The sequence below is a fragment of the Tursiops truncatus genome, chromosome 8 (assembly GCF_011762595.2).
Source record: "Tursiops truncatus isolate mTurTru1 chromosome 8, mTurTru1.mat.Y, whole genome shotgun sequence".
Lineage (NCBI taxonomy): Eukaryota > Metazoa > Chordata > Mammalia > Artiodactyla > Delphinidae > Tursiops > Tursiops truncatus.
In genome coordinates this window covers 33,389,298-33,416,980 of record NC_047041.1, presented here as the reverse complement: position 1 = coordinate 33,416,980, position 27,683 = coordinate 33,389,298, and the positions used below count along the sequence as shown (strand labels likewise).

Below are 27,683 nucleotides of genomic sequence, written 5' to 3'. Positions count from 1 at the left end.
TATATGTACCACAACTTCTTTATTAATTCATCTGTTGATGGGCATCTAGGTTACTTCCATGACCTGGCTATTGTAAATAGTGCTGCAGTGACTATTGGGATGCATATGGTTTTCTCTGGGGATATGCCCAGTAGTGGGATTGCTGGGTCATATGGTAATTCTACTTTTAGTTTTTCTAAGGAACCTCCATACTGCTCTCCATAGTAGCTGTATCAATTTACATTCCCACCAACAGTGCAAGAGGGTTCCCTTTTCTCCACACCCTCTCCAGCATTTGTTATTTGTAGATTTTCTGATAATGCCCATTCTAACAGGTGTGAGGTGATACCTCAGTGTAGTTTTGATTTGCATTACTATAATAATAAGTGATTTTGAGCAGCTTTTTCTGTGCCTCTTGGCCATCTATATATCTTCTTTAGAGAAATGTCTATTTAGGTCTTCTGCCAGTTTTTGGATTGGGTTGTTTGTTTCTTTAATATTGAGCTGCTTGAGCTGTTTATATATTTTGGAGATTAATCCTTTGTCCGTTGCTTCATTTGCAAATATTTTCTCCCATTCTGAGGGATGTCATTTCATATTGTTTATAGTTTCCTTTGCTGTGCAAAACCTTTGAAGTTTCATTAGGTCCCATTTGTTTATTTTTGTTTTTATTTCCATTACTCTAGGAGGTGGGTCAAAACAGATCTTCCTGTGCTTTATGTCAAAGAGTGTTCTTCCTATGTTTTCCTCAAAGAGTTTTAGAGTGTCTGGACCTCAGTTTAGGTCTTTAATCAATTTGAGTTTATTTTTATGCATGATGTTAGGGAGTATTCTAATTTCATTCTTTTACATGTAGCTGTCCAGTTTTCCCAGCACCACTTACTGAAGAGACTGTCTTTTCTCCATTGTATATTCTTGCCTCCTCTGTCATAGATTAGGTGACCATAGGTGCATGGGTTTATCTCTGAGCTTTCTACCCTGTTCCACTGATCAATATTTCTGTTTTTGTGCCAGTACCATATTGTCTTGATTGCTGTAGCTTTGTAGTATAGTCTGAAGTCAGGGAATCTGATTCCTCCAGCTCCATTTTTCCCCCTCAAGATTGCTTTGGCTATTCAGGGTCTTTCATGTCTCCATACAAATTTTAAGAGTTTTTGTTCTTGTTCTGTAAAAAATGCCATTGGTAATTTGATAGGGATTGCATTAAATCTGTAGATTGCTTTGGGTAGTACAGTTATTTTCACAATATTGATTCTTCCAATCCAAGAACATGCTATATCTCTCCATCTGTTTATGTCTTCTTTGATTTCTTTCATCAATGTGTTATAGTTTTCTGAGTACAGGTCTTTTACCTCCATAGGTAGGTTTAATCCTTGGTATTTTATTCTTTTTTCTGCAGTGGTGAGTGGGACTGTTTCATTAATTTCTCTTTCTGATCATTTGTTGTTAGTGTATAGGAATGCAAGTGATTTCTGTGCATTAATTTTGTATCCTGCTAATTTACCAAATTCATTGATTAGCTCTAGTATTTTTCTGGTGGCATATTTAGGATTCTCTATGTAGAGTACCATGTCATCTGCAAACAGTAACAGTTTTACTTCTTTTCCAATTTGGATTCCTTTTATTTCTTTTTCTTCTCTGATTGCCATGGCTATGACTTCCAAGACTATGTCAAATTATAGTGGCAAGAGTGAACATCCTTGTCTTCTTCCTGATCTTAGAGGAAATGCTTTCAATTTTTCATCATTGAGAATGATGCTGAATGTGGGTTTGTCATATATGGCCTTTATTATTTTGAGGTAGGTTTCTCTATGCCTATTTTCTGGAGAGTTTTTATCATAAATGGGTGTTGAATTTTATCAAAGCTTTTCCTGCTTCTATTGAGATGATCATATGGTTTTCATTCTTCAATTTGTTAATATGGTGTATGACGTTGATTGATTTGCATATATTGAAGTATCCTTGCTTTTCTGAGATAAATCCCTCTTGATCATGGTGTATGATCCTTTTAATATGTTGTTGGATTCTGTTTGCTAGTATTTTGTTCAGAATGTTTGCATCTATGTTCATCAGTGATAGTGGTTGGTAATTTTCTTTTTTTGTAGTATCTTTGTCTGGTTTTGGTATCAGGATAATGGTGGCCTTGTAGAATGAGTTTGGGAGTGTTCCTTACTCTGCAATTTTTTGGAAGAATTTGAGAAGGATAGGTTTTAGCTCTTCTCTAAATGTTTGATAGAATTCACCTGTAAAGCCATCTGGTCCTAGACTTTTGTTTGTTGGAACATTTTTAATCACAGTTTCAATTTCATTAATTGTGATCGGTCTGTTCACATTTTCTATTTCTTCCTCTTTCAGTCTTGGAAGGTTATACTTATCTAAGAATTTGTCCATTTCTTCCAGGTTGCCAATTTTATTGGCATAGAGTTGCTTGTATTAGTCTCTTATGATGCTTTGTAGTTCTGCAGTTTCCACTGCAACTTCTCCATTTTTGTTTCTAATTTTATTGATTTGAGTCCTATCTCTCTTTTTCTTGATGAGTCTGGCTAAAGGTTTATCAATTTTGTTTATCTTTTCAAAGAAGGAGATATTAGTTTTATTGATCTTTGCTACTGTTTTCTTTGTTTCTGTTTCATTTATTTCTGCTGTGATCTTTATGATTTCTTTCCTTCTGCTAAATCTGGGTTTGTTTGTTTTTTTCTTCTTTCTCTAGTTCCTTTAGATGTAAGGTTAGATTGTTTATTTGAGATTTTTCTTGTTTCTTGAGGTAGGATTTTATTGCTATAAACTTCCCTCTTAGAACTGCTTTTGTTGCATTCCATATGTTTTGGATCTTCATGTTTTCATTGTTATTTGTCTCTAGGTATTTTTTTTATTTCCTCTTTGATTTCTTCAGTTATCTTTTTGTTATTTAGTAATGTATAGTTTAGCCTCCATGTATTTGTGTTTTTTACTTATTTTCCTTGTAATTAATTTCTAACCCCATAGCATTGTTGTTGGAAAAGATGTTAGATATGATTTTAATTTTCTTAAATTTACTGAGGCTTGATTTGTGACCCAAGGTGTGATCTATCCTGGAGAATATTCCATGTGCACTTGAGAAGTCACTGTAATCTGCTGTTTTTGGATGGAATGTCCTACAAATAACAATTAAATCTATCTGGTTTATTGTGTCACTTAAAGCTTGTGTTACCTTATTAATATCCTGTCTGGATGATCTGCCCATTCATATAAGTGATGGGCTAAATTCCCCCACTATTATTGTGTTACTGTGTATTTCCTCTTTTATAGCTGTTAGCATTTGCCTTATGTATTGAGGTGCTCCTATGTTGGGTGCATATATGTTTATAATTGTTATATCTTCTTCTTGGCTTGATCCCTTGATCATTATGTAGTGTTCTTCTTTGTCTCTTGTAACATTCTTTAAAGTCTATTTTATCTGATATGAGTATTGCTACTCCGGCTTTCTTTTGATTTCCATTTACATGGAATATCTTTTTCCATCCCCTTACTTTCAGTCTGTATGTTTCCCTAGGTCTGAAGTGGGTCTCTTGTAGACAACATATACATGGGTCTTGTTTTTGTATCCATTCAGCAAGCCTGTGTCTTTTGGTTGGAGTATTTAATCCATTCATGTTTAAGGTAATTATTGATATGTATGTTCCTATGACCATTTTCTGAATTGTTTTGGGTTTGTTTTTGTAGGTCCTTTTCTTCCCTTGTGTTTCCCACTTAGAGAAGTTCCTTTAGCATTTGTTTTAGAGCTGGCTTGGTGGTGCTGAATTCCCTAGCTTTTGCTTGTCTGTAAAGCTTTTGATTTCTCCATCAAATCTGAATGAGATCCTTGCTGGGTAGAGTAATCTTGGTTGTAGGTTATTCTCTTTCATCACTTTAAATATATTGTGCCACTCCCTTCTGGCTTGTAGAGTTTCTGCTGAGAAATCAGCTGTTAACCTTATGAGATTTCCCTTGTATATTATTTGTTGGTTTTCCCTTGATGCTTTTAATAATTTTTCTTTGCCTTTAATTTTTGTCAATTTGATTACTATGTGTCTCAGCATGTTTCTCTTTGGGTTTATCCTGTCTTGGACTCTCTGAGTTTCCTGGACTTGGGTGGCTATTTCCCCTCACATGTTAGGGAAGTTTTCATCTATAATCTCTTCAAATATTACCTCAGGTCCTTTCTCTTCTCTTCTCCTTCTGGGACCCCTATAATATGAATGTTGGTGCATTTAATGTTGTCCCAGAGGTCTCTTAGGCTGTCTTCATTTCTTTTCCTTCTTTATTCTGTTCTACAACATTGAATTCCACCATTCTGTCTTCCAGGTCACTTATCCATTTTTCTGCCTCAATTATTCTGCTAAAGATTCCTTCTAGTGTATTTTTCATTTCAGTTATTGTATTGTTCTTCTCTGTTTGTTTCTTCTTTAATTCTTCTAGGTGTTTGTTCTTTAATTCTTCTAGGTCTTTGTTAAACATTTATTGCATCTTCCCAATCTTTGCCTCCATTCTTTTTCTGAGGTCCTGGATCATATTGACTGTCATTATTCTGAACTATTTTTCTGGATGGTTGCCTCTTTCCACTTCATTTAGTTGTTTTTCTGTGGTTTTATCTTGTTCCTTCATCTGATACACAGTCCTCTTCCTTTTCATGTTGTCTATCTTTCTGTGAATGTGGTTTTTGTTCCACAGGCTGAAGGATTGTAGTTCTTCTGCTTGCTGTCTGCCCTCTCTAAGCTAAACTGAACTTTAGCTGTAACATAATTATCCCATGAAAGACAAAGCAAAACTTAATCCCTGAATGCAATCATGTGTTTAAAGAACAAGACATACCTAAGGAGCTTTCTAATCTGTCCTTATATCACCACTATGAGAGTAAAATTTAAAAGAACTAGTTATTACTTACAGTGTAGTTCAAATTAGGTAATATAATTTGAAGCCTTGTACTTAAACCTTTTAATTTTATTTTTAGTATCCAGTTCAGATATTAGCAAACCTCTTTGGCCCTGGAGTGAGGCTTAACAGTGTCTTTGGATATAAAGGAATCATTTAAGTAGCACCAGAAGCCACTACATGGGCAAAAATTACTTCCCAAAACCCTACCAGGAATGCCTTTCCTTTGAATCATCCTTAAGAATTAAAGCTATAAAAGAATGTCTTCTTTGCAATTCACAAATGTTATCTGGAAGGGAATTTGAGAGAAGACATGGGTCTGACTCCTATTGGCCCCTAATATCAGTAATATCTTGGTATTCTTTTGAGGCAGATCCAGGTTTTGAAGGGCTTAAAATTTTGTACAATTATTGGACTTTCTTTAATATAAAGAATACAAAAGTATTAATATAAAAGTGGATTCTAAAGGGAATTTTTAGTTAGGTTAGGAAAAAAATAATCAAAAAAAAATTACTGGAGTTTGAAGATTCTGGTTCTTTTCTTCTGAGATGTCTTTAAACAATTTACTAGAAATAATTATATAGAAATATTTTCTAAATTCAGCCTGACTTTCACTGCCTTTCTACAACATTCTACAGAACTCAACAACTGCCAGCACTCACAGGGACCTATGCAAGTAAGGCATTGAGTTTAATAAGCTTAAGCTTAATAAGCATCACAATAAATCATGTATTATTAAATCATCAGGTTAACAGGCAGACAGGAACACGAATACTACAGAATCAATGTTAAGAGTGGATGAGGCGATCAGAAGCTGACTTCAGGGACTGCTTCAGGTGGGCAGTCAAGGTAGCCACTGAACAGGATGCCTAGAAGTCCTTATATGAGAGCTTCCAAGTAAGACAGCATTAAAGATAAACTCGTCATCATTGGATACACTCAGCCAGGCAACACTAGCAGGACAAATACTGTCATTCAGGAGATATACAGGAAAAATATATATATAAAAAAGAGAAAGGAAGTTGGAAAATATATGGGTGGGGCAGAAAGATATAGGAAAAAAGAAGTAGAAGAGAAAAACAATATTGAGAAAGAGATAGAGAAGTGCTTAAACATCTGTTTTGAGTATTACTGTAGTACTAACCTCTCAATTCACTTGCTGTGTATCAGGAACTTGGTGCTCAGCGAACATTAGGCTTGGAAGGAATCAAGGGAGTTAGCCTGACAGAGCAGGGTATTACATTAATGGTAGTTTTCTTCTATTTCCTCAGTTTTCAGATTAGAAAATGAGACACAGAGGTCACTGACCTGTCAGAGGTGCTGTAGGCTAGTCATGAGCAGAGCCAGTGTACACAAGCCCAATCTCTGATGAAAACATCAGTAATATTTTCTTTATGATTGCTTTGCAAAAAAACTAGGGAAAGAAAACAACAACAACAAAGCAAAGATAATATTCTTGTCCTCAGTGAACTTAAACATTTTCCATCTAAAGTTGTCTACATTCTTTATTCCTTCAAAGACCATCTCAAATCAAAATTTAAAATAAAAATAATAATAATAAATGAACACATAAGGGTTTTCTTTGCCAAAGGTAACCATTTCTCCCTTTGCATGCCCAGTGCATCTTGCCTTCATATCTTATGACATTTACTTCTTCCTCTGTCTGGGTTTCTTCCTCCTTTCTCCCTCCTGATAACATACACACACACCAAGGAATTACACATAGAGCTATACACATATGCAGATCTCTATGTGCACATATACCCCTATACAGAGACATCCCCCAAAACACACACACAAGGTCCTCAGAGAAGCATCTGTGCTCAATCACAATTGTGTCCTCTGTGGTACTTTACACATAGGGATCTGCTAAAAATTATTTTCTGGGGGAAATTAGCTCCAGGGCTGCCTGAGGACACAAGCACTGGAATTCACCAGGCATCACTAGTGTATGATTTTTTTAAGTTGAAGTATAGTTGATTTACAATGTTCTGCTAATTTCTGCCATACAGCCAAATGACTCAGTTATAGTGTATTGTTTTTTTGATAGGTGAAAGCCCTCTGCAATCTCATGGCTTTAACTGCCACCTGTAAGTGATGATATTAAGCATATATCACCTGTTCAGAACTCATCTCCAGGTTCATCCTCTCACTGCATTCTAAATATCTTATAGGTATCAAAGACAATACTCCCAAAATAGAAATTATCAAGTTTCCCACCATAGCTGCACACTTTTCTTTCACTTACATCACCCACCCCTCTCCCAAGCTGGAAATCTTACTGTTGTTATTGATGAGGCCCACAACCTTATCTCCAGTACCCCTATTATGTGCAAAGTTCAAGTCTTTCTTGTTTTTTTTCTCATTCTAATGCCTCTTCTCTTTTTTTGATGTATAATTCAAGTCTACGTTTTCATTATTTCTAACTTGCATTATTGAAATAATATAATTGATTTACTGGTCTCTGCTCCAATTCCAGTATATACATCTCAACAAAATGTCAGTTTCCTATTCGAAATTCCAAATGCTCCAAATTACTTACAGATTAAAATTTGAATGTCTTGCTCTGATAATCAAGGTCCTTTTTTTTTTTTTTTTTGGCTGTACGCAGGCCTCTCACTGTTGTGGCCTCTCCCGTTGCGGAGCACAGGCTCCGGATGCGCAGGCTCAGCGGCCATGGCTCAAGAGCCTAGCCGCTCCATGGCATGTGGGATCTTCCCAGACCGGGGCCCGAACCCGTGTCCCCTGAATTGGCAAGCGGACTCTCAACCACTGCGCCACCAGGGAAGCCCAAGGTCCTCTATTTTTTGGAGTCCATTTGTATTTCCAAATTTTCCTAGTATGATTTCCCTTCACATACCAAGGAGCCAGAAAAACTAATATTCCTATTTCTGGTGGTTTCCTATCTCTTTGTCTTTGTTCCTGCAGTTCCATTTACTTTCTCCTTTCTCTCACTTATACAAATTCTAACTATTCTTATAATTCCCTCAAATGTACATAATACTTTAGGGATACCTCATTCAGGGCAGAGCACTCATCCCTTCCTATCTTACATTACAGTGATTTTGATATATAGCTCTTCTCCCATCCTTGAGTATATGCTGTTTTTTTAAGAATACACTTGTTGAGTGCTTGAGGGCACAATCCATGGCTGATTTATCTTTATAACTCCCACAATGCCTAGCAAACTGCATGCATATTATAGATATTCAATAAATATATGTTGACTTAACAAATAAGCATTGATTTATCTGAAAATGATGAAGAAAGTTCTGAGACATTTACTTATTAAAAAAAAAAATCAACACCATTATTTACCATAGGATTTGTTCATAGTTATTTATTTCCTCTGAAATATAATCAGTAGCTAAACTACCAATGTTGATTAGTAGTTTCAATAATTATTACTTTAAATGGTATTGAATATACATGCAATCCAATCCTTAAGGGAAGATTAAGATTTCATCATAATGATTCAGTCTATGAGTACTTCTTATTTCAGTACATCGAAAGTTTAGCAGTCTTCAAACAGATATGGACAGCACAGTGCTTTCCAATCTACAGGACTGGAGAGAAATTGTGACATTCATTTAATGTTTAAAGACTATTCTTTATTTCCCAGGTGTGATGGGAGAATATGAGCCGAAAATTGAGGTCCATTTCCCTTTCACAGTTACAGCTGCTAAGGGAACAACTGTTAAGATGGAATGCTTTGCACTTGGCAAGTAAGTACATATCCTTCTAAAATTAGACACAATTGTTTATTAAGATGTGACATATCTTATTTTTGGATCACTTATTTTGCTAGGTTTTATTTTCCTTGAATGAAACCTTGAAGCTCCTTGGTGGTTATTCATTTTTTAAAAGAAGGGCAAATGGGAATTGATGAAGTAACAAATTATCATCTTTCTGGTTATTTCTATGAACAATAATGTGTATAGTTTTGCTATTTTAACATAAAGGAAAAGTCTTTAAATAAAAGAAGAGCTTTACATCTCTTTGCTTACTTGTCTTAAAATTTCAGTATCATTCTTAAATTTCCTTCAGCAATGATGAAATAAAATGAAATGAAATAAAAAGGGGATAAGGTGCTATCCCTGACAAGATATAATAAGACAAGAGTATAAAAATCTTAAATAATTACACTGATGCAATTGATTACTTCAGTCTCTCCTGAAATAATGATAACATGATAGCACCAGCTGTCAATATGTATAACATGCAATCATTCCCCAAATCAGAAAGATGATTTACATCAAACTCTAATGCCTGCTGTGATTAATGATTCTACTTCTGAGGTTTTAAATCTCACAATATATAATCACTTGTCAATGATGTTTACAGTATAAATATTGGGCATAGGAACAGGAGTGAGATTTTGATTATATTTGATTAGAGTATTATGATTTATTTTAAATAGAGTGTTGTAGTTTTGGGGTTTTTTTAGGGTGATAAGACCTCAGAGTCCTTTCTAGACTCTGTAATTATAATTTGCATAAATGCATCTCTATCAGAGTTACTAATCATTCAACCTCAGTCGTGGTGAGCTAACTCCCACAGCATAACTATAAAGTACTTGGAGATAAAACATGCTCTATAAATGTGTTTGAAGTAGGTGTAGTCTATGGGTGAGAAAAATATTAATAAATATGAAAAATTCAGCTAGTAAGAGGAGGTTTAGGGCATGACAATAGTAATCACCATGTTTTCTAATATTAGGACTGATTGAAATAATATATGTGCAATTCTGTTTAAATCTGAGTAGGAGCAAGATCATAATAAACTAAAAACAAAATAAATTGTTGTCTGGTCTATTAAAAGTGTTGAGTGGTCCAACAAAAGATGTCTATAAGTAGAAACATATTTCAATAATTTAAAATTCATCCAGGAGTTATTTGGCAGATATCTGAGGAAGATTTCCAGACTCATATATATTAGATAAATGCACGAGATTAAATAATATCTTAAAAGAAATGTTTTCACCATTTGCCCATGTTGTGGTACCAAGTATGCCTGAAAAGTCCCAAGTGAACTGATCAATTCTGAAAAATGCAAAAATAATTATTTGGCTTGATGTCAAAGGTTTTAGTATATCCTACAGTTAAATAATTCTTAAATGCTGGAATTTGCACTAAAGTCGCAAACAAAAGGAGGGCATACTATAAAACAAATTAGAGAACTAGATTCATGGAGAAAAAACAATATGTAAAATTTCCCCAGGCGGGCTTATTTAATAAGTTTGATGTGTTTGCTTTTGTAAGTCTTGAAATATGCTTACTAAATTGATCCTTAAAGTCCCTTTCATTCTAGGTAGGATCCAACTGTCAAATTAAGTTCTTTTAATACTTTATTTTTTTCAACTTCTCCACTCCTTCTTTGCTACTCCCTCTCCCCTCATGAAAATAAATAAATAAATAGGAAGATGAACAAAACACACAGCCTCTCAAGAAGGTCTCTGCTGCCCATTTGATATTCTTTATGTGAAGTGTCACAATTATGAAAAAAAAATCATGTTACGAAGAGATTTATCTGTACCTAAAGGCTAACTTACCACTCTGATGAAAGTAAATAAGATCAAAGAAATAACATCTTTATATGTGTTAATTTCTTTACAGCACTTTATCATGTGGAGTAGATCATCATTGCATCCCAACATGATCACAATTTCAAATAAATACCTGAGCATCTGCTTCATTCCCACAGCTCACCTGAGCTGCTTTCCACTTTAACAAGTACATGGTTCTCTGGCAGACATTTGTCTGTCCATAATCTTCAGTATCTGTCACTAGATATTGATCCACACCTTGCCACTCAAGCTGATTTGTCCCCTCAGTCTGTCCACATGGAATGGTTTAACCGAATGTTCCTCATAGAATATCATAACCAAATTCTGGCACAGAGCACGTCAAGCTCTTTTCTATCTTATGGGCCTTGCACTTGCTGTTTCCTCCATCAGGACCATCTTTCCCATTCTTTCTATGCTGGCTCCCACTTATTCTCTGGCCTCAACTTAAATATCACCCTCTAAGAGTTCATCTGTAATACTTTGTTTAATTCACACCCATTACACTGTATCTCAATACTTGTATTTGTTTCTTCATAGCCCTTAAGACAGTTCTAAAATATTTACATATGTGTTTCTCTACATAAAATTAAAAATATATATATTTTATATATTCACTGTATCAGTCAGGAATCCAGTTGGAAAGACTCCGATGGCTCAAAAGAGTTTAGTAAAGGCATAAATTGAAATTCATATCCTGACTTTTTCCCCATGCCTTCTGATGGCCTCTGGTGGTTCTCATGGCTAAAGGCAACCAGAAGCCAGCTTGCAAGCCCAGAGAATGCAGTTGGCAGTACAGAAAAGAAGACAGAGAGTCTGGGGGAAGAGGAGCGTGACAGGAAAGGGAGGCAAACAGAATAACCAGCAAGTCACCATTGTTAAGTTTTAAGCTCCATGAGGGCAGGAGTCATGACTGCATTCTTTACTTGTATGTTCCTATTGCCTACCACAGTGCTTGGCACAGAGCACTCAGGAAATATTTGTTGAAGGAATAAATGAACTCAGAGAATACTGTGTCTACTTAATCCAATCAACACTTTATTAACAGATAATAAATAATAGCCTTTATTTTCACATGTCAAAATATACTTCCATTGCTCACAAAATGTTTGTTTGTTTTTTTTACTCCTTTTGAAAAGTACATTTACCTCTGTATATAGTCTGTCCCTAAAGGCATTCAGTTCTTGTAACTTAAAGGATGTAAATTAATGCAGTCATAGTTGCACAGATAATTTAAAAATATATGAATGGATATTTTTTTCTGTATTCTTAAAGGAAAATAACAGAAGGCAAGTGATTTTAGGTTATTAAATTTTACTATGTCTTAATATCACACAAGTTCAGCAACCTGCCAAATTTGAAGTTAAATAAAAAGTCAACAGGAAAGTTGTAAGCTGAAAGTTTTCTTCTAAATAAATCTCTCTAAATTAAATCTGAATTTAGAAAAAATCAAATGGTTTCTCTTTAAGCTACTGCAGAAGAATACAACAGGAGTGTGCTGGTTACACCCTGAGAAATCTCTCAGGAAATAGAATTACACAACACTGAGTACAGAAAGAATGCATAAAGTGACTGTCACATGCTATGTTTAGTATCGGTCAATTCTGCAAAGGTATAGGTTGGCCAAAAAATGTCTTCGGTTTTTAAGTAAAAATAAAAGACACATTTTTCATTTATACCAAGAACTTTGTTGAACACAATATTCACCCTTTTGTTCTACTACCTTCTGCCATTTTTCAGGCAATTTCATAATACCACCTTCCCAAAACTTTTTACCTTTTTGAGCAAAGAACTCTTCCAGGTGCCTTTTACAGTCTTCCAGGGAATTGAAATTTCCCTGGAAGAGAATTTTTTAAAGACCGAAATAAATGGAAATCCGAAGCTGCAATGTCTGGTGAATACGGTGGATGAATCAGAACTTCCTAGCCAAGCTGTAACAGTTTTTGCCTGGTCATCAAATAAACATATGGTCTCGCGTTATCCTGATGGAAGATTATGGGTTTTCTGTTGACTAATTCCGGACACTTTTCATCAAGGGCTGCTTTCAGTTGGTCTAATTGGGAGCAGTATTTGTTGGAATTAAATTAATTATTTGGTTTTCCAGACAGAGCTCATAACAGAGGATTTCCTTCCAATTCCACCATATACACAACATCACCTTCTTTGGAATGAAGACCAGCTTTTGGTGTGGTTGGTGGTGGTGCATTTCACCTGCACTGCAATCTCTTCCATTCTGCATTATTGTACAGTATCCACTTTTCATCGCCCATCACAATTTGTTTTAAAAACGAAGCGTTTTCATTACATTTAAGTAGAAAATCACATGTGGAGATACCATCAAGAAAGTTTTTTTTGCTTGACTTATATGGAACACAAGCATCAAAGCAATTAAAGTAACCAGGATGGTGCAAATGATTTTCAATGTTTGATTGGTATAATGTTGATTGTTCTCAATTAATGTCTCAATTTGATCACTATCAACTTCAACTTGTCTACCCGACCGTGGAGCATCCTCCAGCGAGAAATCTCCAGCACAAAACTTTGCAAAGCACTTTTGACACGTTCGATCAGTCACATCACCTTCTGCATACACTGCACATTTTTTATTTTTGCTTTTCAGTTGTGTTTTTACCTTTCTTTAAACAATGAAGCATAATATGCCTAAAATGTTGCTTTTTTCTTCGATCTTCAATATTAAAATTCACCAATTTTGATGTTTTTTTTTTAAATGCATGCTGATATAATAGCTGTCAATACAATCTAACAAAATTGTTTCAAATGAAGTTAAAGACAACTAAGTGCTACTAGTGCCATCTTACAGAAAAAACTGAATGAACTCTTTGGCCAACCTAGTATAATTTCCCCAGAAAAATGGGAAATGCTTAACGAGGATCCATCAGGAAACAAAGGTGTGTAAAGGCAAGGGACATACAGCAAAGTGTAAAAAAGGGGAGGTGGATTAATTACTTTGGAAGAAAAGGCTGTTTTAGACATATAAAATATTATTATCAAGAGATCACCCACAAGCTGTTCTCCAGTTTCAACAAAGTGGGAAGAGGGTGAAATTCCAATGTTATGGGATTAAACTAGCAGAATTAGATTGGGTGTAATGTAGAAGTTCTCGAAAAAAGTTGTTAGAGGGAAAATGGGTTATCCACAGAGGCAGTAGAAGCTTTTCTCCCCACACTGCTGTAATAATATAGTAAGATCCATTTGTCTTCTAATAATTTAGATTTAATGTTTTCTGAAAGGAGAGAAATGATCTGGGTCAGGTTGGAAATGAACATTTTAAACATTCTCTTTTGCTGGCCACTCATCCACCCACTGGGGCTGAATATTAAGAGTAGAAGGCTAGAGTCAGGCAGACTTAATTAGCTGTCTTTTTGCAACTACATTATTATGCAACGTTTTAAAGTGGTTGGTGGTATGTGCAGGAAACAGAAAGGAAGAGTGTTGCCTTTTTTTACTTAACATTCAGCTCAGTGACTTTAGTTTGGGAAGAAAGTGTGTCTTTGATATTTCCCAGGTTGGCTTTTAAACACTGGACACAAAATTCTTGAAAGGAAATGAGAGGTAAGAGGTCAAAGGACAATGCAAGTAAGGAATCTCTTAGGACCCTAATAAATATTTCATTTCAGTGGCTCTCTCTGAATGTGGTATGCCTAGAGATTATCATACTAACTGAAGTAAGTCAGACAGAGAAAGACAAATACCCTATGATATTACTTATATGTGGAATCTAAAAAAGTGATACAAATGAACTTATTTACAAAACAGAAACAGATCCACAGACTTAGAAAATAAACTTAGAGTTACTAAAGGGGAAAGTTGGGGGGAGGGATAAATTAGGAGTTTGGGATTAACATATACACACTACTATATATAAAATAGATAATCAATAAGGACCTACTGTATAGCACAGGGAACTCTACTCAATATTCTGTAATAACCTATATGAGAAAATAATCTGATAAAGAATAGATATATGTATATGTATAACTGAATCACTTTGCTGTACACCTGAAACTAACACAACATTGTAAATCAACTAAACTCCAATATAAAATAAAACATTTTTTTAAAAAAGAAATGCAGTAAATAAGAAAAACCAGAAAGTTGGTGATGTTTTCAACTGGTGGTACTCGGTGTTTAAGAATAGTCTATATAAGTTGTTAGCAAGGTCACACAGAGCAAAACAAGAACTTTAAAATATGGAGAGTTAAAAAGTGCAAGAAGTAGCTACCATCTCTTAGGCAGAAGGAAAAAAAGGAAGACTTGGAATCATTAAAATTTAGAAGTTTGGAGGCACTCCTCTGGGACTCAGACCTCTGAGGAGTGAGCACCAGCCAGCTGGCTGGTGCTAAGTTTTCCAAGGTGGCGGTGTGATGCAGCTCGAACTACAAGTGTTGGAAAAACTCAAATTGGTTCCTTTGCTGCTTTGGGAAGAATGCCCCACTGAGATGCCATTCACAGGACTCTCAAGCAGACAGTGAGCAACAATGAGTACGTCCCTTCTCCCTCCTCTATCCTTGCAGCCTCTCTCCAGTGCCCCCCTCTTGGCAGGGCAGAAATGTGGTTTCCAGAATCCTAGCCCTTGTATCACAAAGCAGAGTAAGAAGAGTGAAGCTGAGAGATGGTAATTTAATAACCAGCACAAGTTCCACTTTACATTTTCAAACTCATCTTTATTTTATTTTTTATTTTTTTTTTTTTTTGCGGTACGCGGGCCTCTCACTGTTGTGGCCTCTCCCTCTCCCGTTGCGGAGCACAGGCTCAGGATGCGCAGGCTCAGTGACCATGGCTCACAGGCCTAGCTACTCCATGGCATGTTGGATCTTCCCAGACCAGGGCACGAACCCGTGTCCCCTGCATTGGCAGGCGGACTCTCAACCACTGCGCCACCAGGGAAGCCCCTCAAACTCATCTTTTAATCAACCACAGACACCCCTTCCTGTATCTTATGCCCACATGCTTTCCTGCGTCTTATGCCCACATGCTTTCCTGCCTATGTGGGCCTGCAACTCGGATACTTCAGTCTAAAATACCCTGCCCTCACAATCCTTGTTCAGTCTTCAGGGTTTAGGTTTAGGTCAAATGCCACTTCTCTATTAATTCCCACCTGTTACTCGAGATTCAATATCTTTTCTTTGGAACCATATGAGCACACATATTTCACTAGTTAGCCTGCCCCACTGGACCAGCTGTGTGTATCTGTCTACTGTGCTAAATTTTTGGATCCCTAGAGTATTCTTATATGCAGCAAGTATTGAATATGTTTACTGAATTGAATTCAGATATGAGAAATATGGTCAATTATTTGTAACAGGATGTATATTATTGCCTTGGTTTGGTCAGACAGAAGTCTCCAGATGCCTTTCACATGTCTTGGCCCTGAAAATTCAGACCATTTTATATTAGCTACAGTTTTCTGGCAGGTTTCATTTCACCATATGACCTTTTGCAGACCCCAAAAAGATCACTAGATACGTCACATGGCCACCAACAACAAAGAAGTAAACTTTTGTCACTGATGCTTAAATGACCCCTTACACAAGGGCAAACTTCGGGTTGTTCTGTAATAAAAAAGCCATATGCTATAAAACAACATCAGTTTATCTACTATGACAATCTTACAGGCAGATTTTTTTCCTTTACTTTACCTGTTCCTTATCTTGCTTTTGCAGCCATTAACACAAAATCAGATCAGCTGTGCTCAAAAGGCCTTGAACAAGTTACTGTAATAATTATGTGAATGACCTTTCCAGACTCATCTGAAACCTGGTGGTGAGGTGGGAGGGAAGAACACATTCAATTTCCTGCCCTTTTTAGTTCCTGCTTATCTCTCTTTCAGATAACATTAACAAATCATCTTTTGTTACACTCCATCAAACGCCTATTAGGGAACCAGGACATTAAGTAATTTTTTTCTCTTTTTATATGTTTATTGCAAATAAAAAAGCACCAGTTATCAATTCATAAAGTCATTTTTGATGTAGTTTATGTTTCATTTTCCTTGGTCCTTAGCCAAGCTGTCTCATATGGCTGCTCTTATGGCCCATTGTAACTGTGAGAATGACAAATATTCCCCTGAGACTTCCCACAGTCTGCAATTGGCAAAGGTTCCTCAAAGAACCGGCTCTTTAGTTACAGACTGATGATTTATTAATACTGTTTATTTGGAACTGCCAGTCACTAAGGGCTGTAGGAATTAAAAATAAATTGGAGTTGTGGGGTATTTTTCTATCAAACCAAAATCAAATTACTTAATCGTTAGATTGACGGAAGATCTGGGGAGAGGAATTAGTCACTGGGTCTAGGAATCAATAAATGTTTAGATATCATAGGAAAGTGGTACGTTATGGATTCAAGAAAATTACCCTTGTGAGCTACTGGTTGCTTCAGTATTGTTGAAACCAAGGATGCATCCTCATTTCAGATGGTACCCAAAGGAAATGGGTGCTGAAAGAACCTTAAAGATCACATAGACTGTTATCAATTTGTAGGTGGGAAAATGAGACTCTGCAGGGAAAGGTTAGACCAAGACATGTAGGCATGCTGGCCAGACTAATTATCTGCTGCTTCATCATTTGATGCTCTTTATATTTTCAACATTCTTCCATAGTGCCAAGTATGGAAGGGAGTGTTTTATTTACTTATTTACTTTTGCACTCAGAAGTGTTATCTATTTCTAGGGACACCAGACCAATTTATTATTCACATTTGGAGTCACAGGTAACAGGCATCATATTTCTAACTTTTCCAGAGCTGTCTTAGGACCACTTAATCTGTCTTACCAAAAAACCGCATACCTGTACCAGGCCTCATAGCTAACATGCTATAGAGGAAGAACTAGGTATTCTGATTCTAAAACTAATGCTCCTCTCAACTTACCATACCACTTTTCAGTTGCTGGGAGTAATTTCCATTTTTATCATAGCAACTCTTTTTCTAGATGCATTCAGGTATCTCAGTGATTAGGAATATTAGTATAGAGTATAAGTCATGAAGAGCATAAAGCAAGAGATCATTCCAAAATGACTGAGCTTTTTACTTGGATTATTTTAGACTCATCGAACAGCTTTATTTTGGATGAATTTCCCTGGAGTTTCATAGGATAACCTCTTCCACTGGAAGTTGATTGAGGGATTAGAAATTGGTTGGCCATTAACATTCATAAAGAGGATATAAGGAATCAGTATCTCCCTCAGGAAGATAAAATATAGAAAAAGAATTGTAGAGGCTTCCCTGGTGGTGCAGTGGTTAAGAATCTGCCTGCCAATGCAGGGGACACCAGTTCGATCCCTGATCTGGGAAGATCCCACATGCCGGGGAGCAGCTATGTGCGTGTGCCACAACTACTGGGCCTGCACTCTAGAGTCCATGAGCCACAACTACTGAGTCTGCATGCTGCAACTACTGAAGCCCATGCGCCTAGAGCCCATGCTCCACAACAAGAGAAGCCACCGCAATGAGAAGCCCATGTGCTGCAACTAGAGAAAGACTGTGTGCAGCAAAGAAGACCCAACGCAGCCAAAAATAAATAAATTTAAAAAAAATAAAATAAATAAAAAAAGAATTGTACTTGAGAGATTTTTAGGTTTGAGGGAGGTCAATGATGATGTCCAGGGTTTGAGGTAGGTTACTTGGCTATTAAAGTTAGGGAGAGGAAAGTGTAAAGGAAGGTGTATTGTATTAGTAAGTCATACTTGATCATGACACATTCAAATTTTCAGAGTTGCTGAAATGAAAAATATAAAATTTTAAAATGTATAAAATACTAATCACATGCATTTTACCAATGTTTAGTACCTAAATTACCAATTTAGTATCAAATCATTCTAAAAATTATATATGAAAACATCCTAACATTCTAAATTCCTTTATCTAGTGGACAAGTTTTGATACTCCCCTAGCTCAAACAATATCGATATGACAAAAATAAACATATGACAAGTAGGCTTTATTCATAGTACAATGAATCAATAAGAAACATACCACTTTTAAGAGTCTCGTTCCACAAACGAGACCCTGGTGGGTCCAGGCTGGATTCCTAGAACTCCAACTCAAATACATCTCCCACACCCTACCCCCTCATTTACCTACAAGAGGAGTTTTTACTGCCACTGGAGGTGAGACAGCCACTCAGAGTATAAAGTCATATCTTTCACTCTTCCTTCCGTTTCATCTTCACCTGTTTAATCACCATAAATGTCTCTTAAATTCATTCCCACTTAGTTGGTGCAAAGTGAACCTTCATGGATTGAATTAAATCATTCATTAATACAACAGGTATTTATATATTATCAAGAGAAATCAAGAATAAACTAATATATCAGAAAATTCTAAGCCTGAGACCACATATGCATAGGTATTCAGACTGTAAAATTAAAAGTGGCTCTATTAGTCTGCACCTCATAAGATGGCTTCACCATGGTAGGGCCTCATACAGTAGTGTCTCTTCCTGTATGTATAAATATCAGAAACATATTTTTTACAAGTGATATATGGGTTCTAGCATGATAGAGTTGTCCTACCAAAGTCACTCTGATAAATCAGAAAAATCTGTGATAATTTGCTAGTAACCAGAACTGGTTGTCTATAGAAATAAATAATGCCCTCAGTAGAAAACATGAGTAATTAGAAAGTAGGTGGCTTCTGAGCACAGAGCTAGAACAAAGAGAGTGGACTTCCCTATGGGCTGTAACTATCAAGTCATTGCAAGTTGTTGTATTGCCCTTCTCTTCTCAAAATATTTCTGTATATATACCGCCTGTCAAGATTAAAAACATCTCTTCTCTGGGTGGTGTTAAAGAAAAACTAATTTTATTTAATTATTACTATAATGATCATCATTATTGTTATTTTCTACTTTCCCAATACGATTTATCAATTTACAAAAATAATTAATACTAAGTTTTTACAATACAAAGGTTTTTAGTATTATGTAACCTCATGACTATGTATAACAATTCTCAAAAACAGTTTTCCTTTTATTCATTACATATTTAAGTTGGTGGTTTGCTTTGAGTTTGTAGGGAGACATTTTTGCCTTAGTAATCACATGCTTAGAAATCATATTCCAGGGTCTGGACAGAAATATTTCAATGAATGCCTAATCTCACCAATTCTAATGTATGTCTTCTTCTTCTCAATTCAGAATTTATCCTGAGATTCAGATGATGAATCATATCTGTATGTCTTTAATCTTTTTGCCAGATATTTGATAGAGTAGAAAACGTTCTCTCATATTTCTGATGTCAGTGAAACCCAGGACACATAAGACCACATATAAAGTTCATTTGTTCACTCTCATATTCTTACCAAATGAGTAACCAGGGACATAATTCCATCTCTGTCTTTGGAATATCTGTTTCAGTGCATCATAAAACTTGGAAACAGGTGCCACTGAGATGAGGTGGGGAGGGTGAATCACGGGGAAAAGGCTGTTACTTGAACTGTATTTTTCAAAGCCATCTCCTATGCCTTTACTGTATAGGTAACATTAGCTAAGCTTTTATTTATCCTTGCAATAATATTTACTGGAAAAAAAATTACTGTGAAGTTAAAACATTACAACTTCATATTCTTTACTTCTATGCTGCGAATATAATAGTATTCTTAAAAATATGCAATTAAATGAAATATATCTACATGCATAATGTATAATCAAAGTGGTTCTGAATTGTCTTATAGCTCATGCTTTGTTGCCTTAGATAATTTTTGATTCTCCATTATATCTAAGCATTTTCTATTTCAGATGACAGTAGAGGGCCTCATTCTCTTTTGGTTTGGTACTTTTTGCATTCATTGTCCCTGGCTGTGTACTTGATCTTCAATGGTAGAGTCACATGCACATGGTAGCATTTGCTGCAATTAAGCAATTTACGTTGGCTGTACAAGTGAAATATGTAAGTGTGGGTATGTATGTATCTGTATGTGAATAAATGGTTAAATCCACAGAAAGAATATATCAAGATAGAAAATGTTAAGAAAACTAAACATCTGTCATCATGATTTTTCTTTATTCATTTTTTTTGTAATGTAATATAGCAGCACCTACCTTCTGTTCCTGTCACTGTTTTTGTTAGTAGCTATGTGGTACAGAATAGTTTTCATGTCAAATCTTTATAATAATATTTTGTAGACTGAAGAATAATTTTAACTGATAGCCAATAGACACAAAAATGATACTCAAAGGGGACCTGTGTCAGCTGCTGTTTCATAGTAGAAAAGCAAATGAAAAGTACTTTTGACCACTTCTATTCCCTACTTTTCTTTTGGGGATCTGGTTACAACTTTTAGAATGTCTTATTTATGGCCATTTTTTTCAAAGGAAGGTACATTATGAAATCAGTTCACTTGCTTTACACATCCCTGCAGAGAAATGTAGCTTTCTCAACATTTCTGAAAGAACACACGACAGGGTTTCCTACACAGAAACAAAGGGGAAGAACATCTTCCTGTCTCCACCTTCATATAATCCCATTACATTTAGCCACATTGCATTGAAAGAAAGCATAGATATATACGCTCCAAAGTACACATTTAAAAATAATTTTACATCTATGAAATCCAGATATATATTACAATTGATGGTGTGTTGTGTTTAATTGGCAATGTTTTCTTAGTTATTCTTAAAATAATGATGTGTCTTACAATCAGAGGTATCTTGGATGTGATGAATTAGAGCAGCAGTCCCCAACCTTTTTGGCACCAGGGACCAGTTTCGTTGAAGACAATTTTTTCATGGATGGGGCGGGGGATGGTTTCAGGATGATTCAAACACATTACATTTATTGTGCACTTTATTTCTATCATTATTACATTGTAATATATAATGAAATAATTATACAATTCACCATAATGCTGAGAGGAGGTGGAGCTCAGGCAGTAATGTGAGTGATGGGAGGTGGCTGTAAATACAGATGAAGCTTTGTTCGCTCACTAGCAGCTCACCTCCTACTGTGTGGCCGGGTTCCTAACAGGCCACAGACTGGTACTTGTCCATGGCCTGGGGGTTGGGGACCCCCAAATTAGGGTAACTAAGGCTAAAGTGGTATATGTTAAGTCTTAACTTAGTGATCAAGTCAATCAGAACCTGAATGATAGCATATTCTCCCTTCACTTATATGAAATTTAATTTTAAAAATCTGAGTTAATAAACAGAATATCTCCCCTGTAACATTGCAAAGCTATTAGAAAAATGGTTGTTGACTGCATATTTTTATCTTATTAAGTAAACAAGAGTTATGCTAGCATCAACAATATCAGTTACTTCCAATCATGTCATCTATGAGATTCCACATACAAACAGATTTTTAAAGAGGGGATTGAATAAAAAGGAAGCTAGTCCATGAGAAACCCTCTTCCCATTGCTTCATCATTTCTTAACTCTCTGGTTGTTACTGAGTCTGTGTCACAATAACAGAAAATAGAAGAAACATAAAGAATGATATCTAAAGACATTATACATAAGATGATTACCCCATGAAGTTCTTGTTTTGTTTTCATTTGCGGATTAAAAGAGTAAAATGGAAAGGATAAATATTCATATATTTTCTTTCTTTTTTTTTTTTTACATCTTTATTAGAGTATAATTGCTTTACAATGGTGTGTTATTTTCTGCTTTATAACAAAGGGAATCAATTATACATATACATATGTTCCCATATCTCTTCCCTCTTGCATCTCCCTCCCTCCCACCCTCCCTATCCCCCCCATCCAGGTGGTCACAAAACACCGAGCTGATCTCCTTGTGCTATGCAGTTGCTTCCCACTAGCTATCTACCTTACATTTGGTAGTGTATATATATATCCATGCCTCTCTCTCGCTTTGTCACAGCTTACCCTTCCCCCTCCCCATATCCTCAAGTCCATTCTCTAGTAGGTCTGTGTCTTTATTCCTGTCTTACCCCTAGGTTCTTCATGACATTTTTTTTCTTAAATTCCATATATATGTGTTAGCATATGGTATTTGTCTTTCTCTTTCTGACTTACTTCACTCTGTATGACAGACTCTAGGTCTATCCACCTCATTACAAATAGCTCAATTTCATTTCTTTTTATGGCTGAGTAATATTCCATTGTATATATGTGCCACATCTTCTTTATCCATTCATCCGATGATGGACACTTAGGTTGTTTCCATCTCTGGGCTACCGTAAATAGAGCTGCAATGAACATTTTGGTACATGACTCTTTTAGAATTGTGGTTTTCTCAAGGTATATGCCCAGTAGTGGGATTGCTGGGTCATATGGTAGCTCTATTTGTAGTTTTTTAAGGAACATCCATACTGTTCTCCATAGTGGCTGTAACAATTCACATTCCCACCAGCAGTGCAAGAGTGTTCCCTTTTCTCCACACCCTCTCCAGCATTGATTGTTTCTAGATTTTTTGATGATGGCCATTCTGACTGGTGTGAGATGATATCTCATTGTAGTTTTGATTTGCATTTCTCTAACGTTTAATGATGTTGAGCATTCTTTCATGTGTTTGTTGGCAGTCTGTATATCTTCTTTGGAGAAATGTCTATTTAGGTCTTCTGCTCATTTTTGGTTTGGATTCTTTGTTTTTTTGTTATTGAGCTGCATGAGCTGCTTATGAATTTTGGAGATTAATCCTTTGTCAGTTGCTTCACTTGCAAATATTTTCTCCCATTCTGAGGGTTGTCTTTTCGTCTTGTTTATGGTTTCCTTTGCTGTGCAAAAGCTTTGAAGTTTCATTAGGTCCCATTTCTTTATTTTTGTTTTTATTTCCATTTCTCTAGGAGGTGGGTCAAAAAGGATCTTACTGTGATTTATGTCATAGAGTGTTCTGCCTAGGTTTTCCTCTAAGAGTTTTATAGTATCTGGCCTTACATTTAGGTCTTTAATCCATTTTGAGCTTATTTTTGTGTATGGTGTTAGGGAGTGATCTAATCTCATACTTTTACATGTACCTGTCGAGTTTTCCCAGAACCACTTATTGAAGAGGCTGTCCTTTATCCACTGTACATTCCTGCCTCCTTTATCAAAGATAAGGTGACCATATGTGCGTGGGTTTATCTCTGGGCTTTCTATCCTGTTCCATTGATCTCTCTTTCTGTTTTTGTTTCAGTACCATACTGTCTTGATTACTGTAGCTTTGTAGTATAGTCTGAAGTCAGGGAGCCTGATTCCTCCAGCTCCGTTTTTTCTTCTCAAGATTGCTTTGGCTATTCGGAGCCTTTTGTGTTTCCATACAAATTGTGAAATTTTTTGTTCTAGTTCTGTGAAAAATGCCAGTGTAAGTTTGATAGGGATTGCATTGAATCTGTAGATTGTTTTGGGTAGTAGAGTCATTTTCACAATGTTGATTCTTCCAGTCCAAGAACATGGTATATCTCTCCACCTATTTGTAGCATCTTTAATTTCTTTCATCAGTGTCTTATAATTTTCTGCATACAGGTCTTTTGTAACCTTAGGTAGGTTTATTCCTAGATATTTTATTCTTTTTGTTGCAATGGTAAATGGGAGTGTTTTCTTGATTTCACTTTCAGATTTTTCATCATTAGTGTATAGGAATGCCAGAGATTTCTGTGCATTAATTTTGTATCCTGCTACTTTACCAAGTTCATTGATTAGCTCTAGTAGTTTTCTGGTAGCATCTTTAGGATTCTCTATGTATACTATCATGTCATCTGCAAACAGTGACTTTACTTCTTCTTTTCCGATTTGCATTCCTCTTATTTCCTTTTCTTCTCTGATTGCTGTGGCTAAAACTTCCAAAACTATTTGGATTAGAGTGGTGAGAGTGGGCAACCTTGTCTTGTTCCTGATCTAAGTGGAAATGCTTTCAGTTTTTCACCATTGAGGATGATGTTGGCTGTGGGCTTGTCATATATGGCCTTTATTATGTTGAGGAAAGTTCCCTCTATGCCTACTGTCTGCAGGGTTTTTATCATAAATCGGTGTTGAATTTTGTCTAAAGCTTTCTCTGTATCTATTGAGATGATCATATGTTTTTTCTCCTTCAGTTTGTTAATATGGTGTATCACACTGATTGATTTGTGTATATTGAAGAATCCTTGCATTCCTGGAATAAACCCCACTTGGTCATGGTGTGTGATCCTTTTAATGTGCTGTTGGATTCTGTTTGCTAGTATTTTGTTGAGGATTTTTGCATCTATGTTCATCAGTGACATTGGCCTGTAGTTTTCTTTCTTTGTGACATCCTTGTCTGGTTTTGGTATCAAGGTGATGGTGGCCTCGTAGAAGGAGTTTGGGAGTGTTCCTCCCTCTGCTATATTTTGGAAGAGTTTCTGAAGGATAGGTGTTAGCTCTTCTCTAAATGTTTGATAGAATTCGCCCGTGAAGCCATCTGGTCCTGGGCTTTTGTTTGTTGGAAGATTTTTAATCACAGTTTCAATTTCAGTGCTTGTGATTGGTCTGTTCATAGTTTCTATTTCTTCCTGTTTCAGTCTTGGCAGGTTGTGCATTTCTAAGAATTTGTCCATTTCTTCCAGGTTGTCCATTTTATTGGCATAGAGTTGCTTGTAGTAATCTCTCATGATCTTTTGTATTTCTGCAGTATCAGTTGTTACTTCTGCTTTTTCACTTCTAATTCTATTGATTTGAGTCTTCTCTCTTTTTTTCTTGATGAGTGTGGCTACTGGTTTATCCATTTTGTTTATCTTCTCAAAGAACCACCTTTTAGTTTTATTGATCTTTGCTATCATTTCCTTCATTTCTTTTTCATTTATTTCTGATCTGATTTTTATGATTTCTTTCCTTCTGCTTACTTTGGGGTTTTGTGTTCTTCTTTCTCTAATTACCTTAGGTGCAAGGTTAGGTTGTTTATTTGAGATGTTTTCTGTTTCTTAAGGTAGGATTGTATTGCTATAAACTTCCCTCTTAGAACTGCTTTTGCTGCATCCCATAGGTTTTGTGTCGTTTTGTCTCCATTGTCATTTGTTTCTAGGTATTTTTTGATTTCCTTTTTGATTTCTTCAGTGATCACTTCGTCATTATGTAGTGTATTGTTTAGCCTCCATGTGTTTGTATTTTTTACAGAGTTTTTCCTGTAATTGATATCTAGTCTCATAGTGTTGTGGTCAGAAAAGATATTTGATATGATTTCAATTTTCTTATATTTACCAAGGCTTGATTTGTGACCCAAGATATGATCTATCCTGGAGAATGTTCCATGAGCACTTGAGAAAAATGTGTATTCTGTTGTTTTTGGATGGAATGTCCTATAAATATCAATTAGGTCCATCTTGTTTAATGTATCATTTAAATCTTGTGTTTCCTATTTATTTTCATTTTGGATGATCTGTCCATTGGTTAAGCAAGGTGTTAAAGTCCCCCACTATTATTGTTTTACTGTCAATTTCCTCTTTTATTGCTGTTAGCAGTTGCCTTGTGTATTGAGGTGCTCCTATGTTGGGTACATATATATTTGTAATTGTTATATCTTCTTCTTGGATTGATCCCTTGATCATTATGTAGTGTCCTTCCTTGTCTCTTGTAACATTCTTTATTTTAAAGTCTATTTATTCTGATATAAATATTGCTACTCCAGCTTTCTTTTGCTTTCCATTTGCATGGAATATCTTTTTCCATATCCTCACTTTCAGTCTGAATGTGTCCCTAGGTCTGAAGTGGGTCTCCTGTAGACAGCATATATATGAGTCTTGATTTTGTATCCATTGAGCAAGCCTGTGTCTTTTGGTTGGAGTATTTAATCCATTCACATTTAAGGTAATTATCCTTATGTATGTTCCTATTTCCATTTTCTTAATTGTTTTGGGTTTGGTTTTGTAAGTCCTTTCCTTCTCTTGTGTTTCCCACTCAGAGAAGTTCCTTTAGCATTTGTTGTAGAGCCAGTTTGGTGGTGCTGTATTCTCTTAGCTTTTGCTTGTCCGTAATGCTTTTGATTTCTCCATCTAATCTGAATGTGATCCTTGCTGGGTAGAGTAATCTTGGTTGTAGCTTCTTCTCTTTCATCACTTTATGTATATCATGCCACTCCCTTCTGGCTTGTAGAGTTTCTGCTGAGAAATCAGTTGTTAAACTTATGGGATTTCCCTTGTATGTTATTTGTTGTTTTTCCCTTGCTGCTTTTAATAATTTTTCTTTGTCTTTAATATTTCCAATTTGATTACTGTGTGCCTCAGCGTGGTTCTCCTTGGGTTTTTCCTGTATGGGACTCTCTGTGCTTCCTAGACTTGGGTGGCTATTTCCTTTCCCATGTTAGGGAAGTTTTCAATTATAATCTCTTCAAATATTTTCTCTGGTTCTTTCCTTCTCTCTTCTCCTTCTAGGACCCCTATAATGTGAATGTTGTTGCGTTTAATGTTGTCCCAGAGGTCTCTTAGGCTGTCTTCATTTCTTTTCATTCTTTTTTCTGTATTCTGTTCCACAGTAGTCAATTCCACCATTCTGTCTTCCAGGTCTATTATCTTTTCTTCTGCCTCAGTTATTCTGCTATTGATTCCTTCTAGTGTTGTTTTCATTTGTTATTGTATTGTTCATCTCTGTTTGTTTATTCTTTAATTTTTCTAGGTCTTTGTTAAACATTTCTTGCATCTTCTCGATCTTTGCCTCCATTCTTTTTTCAAGGTCTGGATCATCTTCACTATCATTATTCTGAAATCATTTTCTGGAAGGTTGCCTATCTCCACTTCGTTTAGTTTTTTTTTCTGGGGTTTTATCTTGTTCCTTCATCTGTTACATAGCCCTCTGCCTTTTCATCTTGTCTATCTTTCTGTGAATGTGGTTTTTGTTCCACAGGCTGCAGGATTGTAGTTCTTCTTGCTACTTCTCACCAATAAAGTTTTTTTTAAAATTAAAGTATGTACATTGTTTTTTGGATACAATGTTCTTGCACACTTAATAAACTACAGTATATTGCAAACATAACTTTTATATGCACTGGGGAACCAAAAAAATGTCATGACTGGCTTTATTGTAATATTTGTTTTACTGTGGTAGTCTGGAATTGACCCCACAATATCTCTGAGGTATGGGTGTAATTATCTTGAGATTCATATAAGTTGTTAGATGTGTAAATAATTCATTCATTTATATTGCTAAGTAGTATTCCATTTAATGACAATACCATAATGTGTTCATATATTCACCCGTTGATGGACATTTGGGTTGCTTCCAAGTTTTAACTGTTGCCAATAAAATTTCTATAAACATTTGTTTACAAGTCTTTGTATGTACATAAGACTTTATTTTTCTGTAAGTAACACGTTAAATATTTCCTCTATTTTTTTGAACATAT

The 27,683-nt window shown here is 35.7% G+C and overlaps 1 protein-coding gene across 1 annotated transcript in view; it reads left to right on the top strand.

The window, feature by feature from the left end:
* Positions 1-27,683, top strand: part of CNTN5 (contactin 5) — a 519,618-nt gene that overhangs the window by 167,254 nt on the left and 324,681 nt on the right. The window contains exon 7 of the mRNA XM_073807952.1: positions 8,492-8,594. Within this exon, the coding sequence (XP_073664053.1) occupies positions 8,492-8,594 (103 nt within the window). The remainder of the gene's footprint in view (positions 1-8,491; positions 8,595-27,683) is intronic.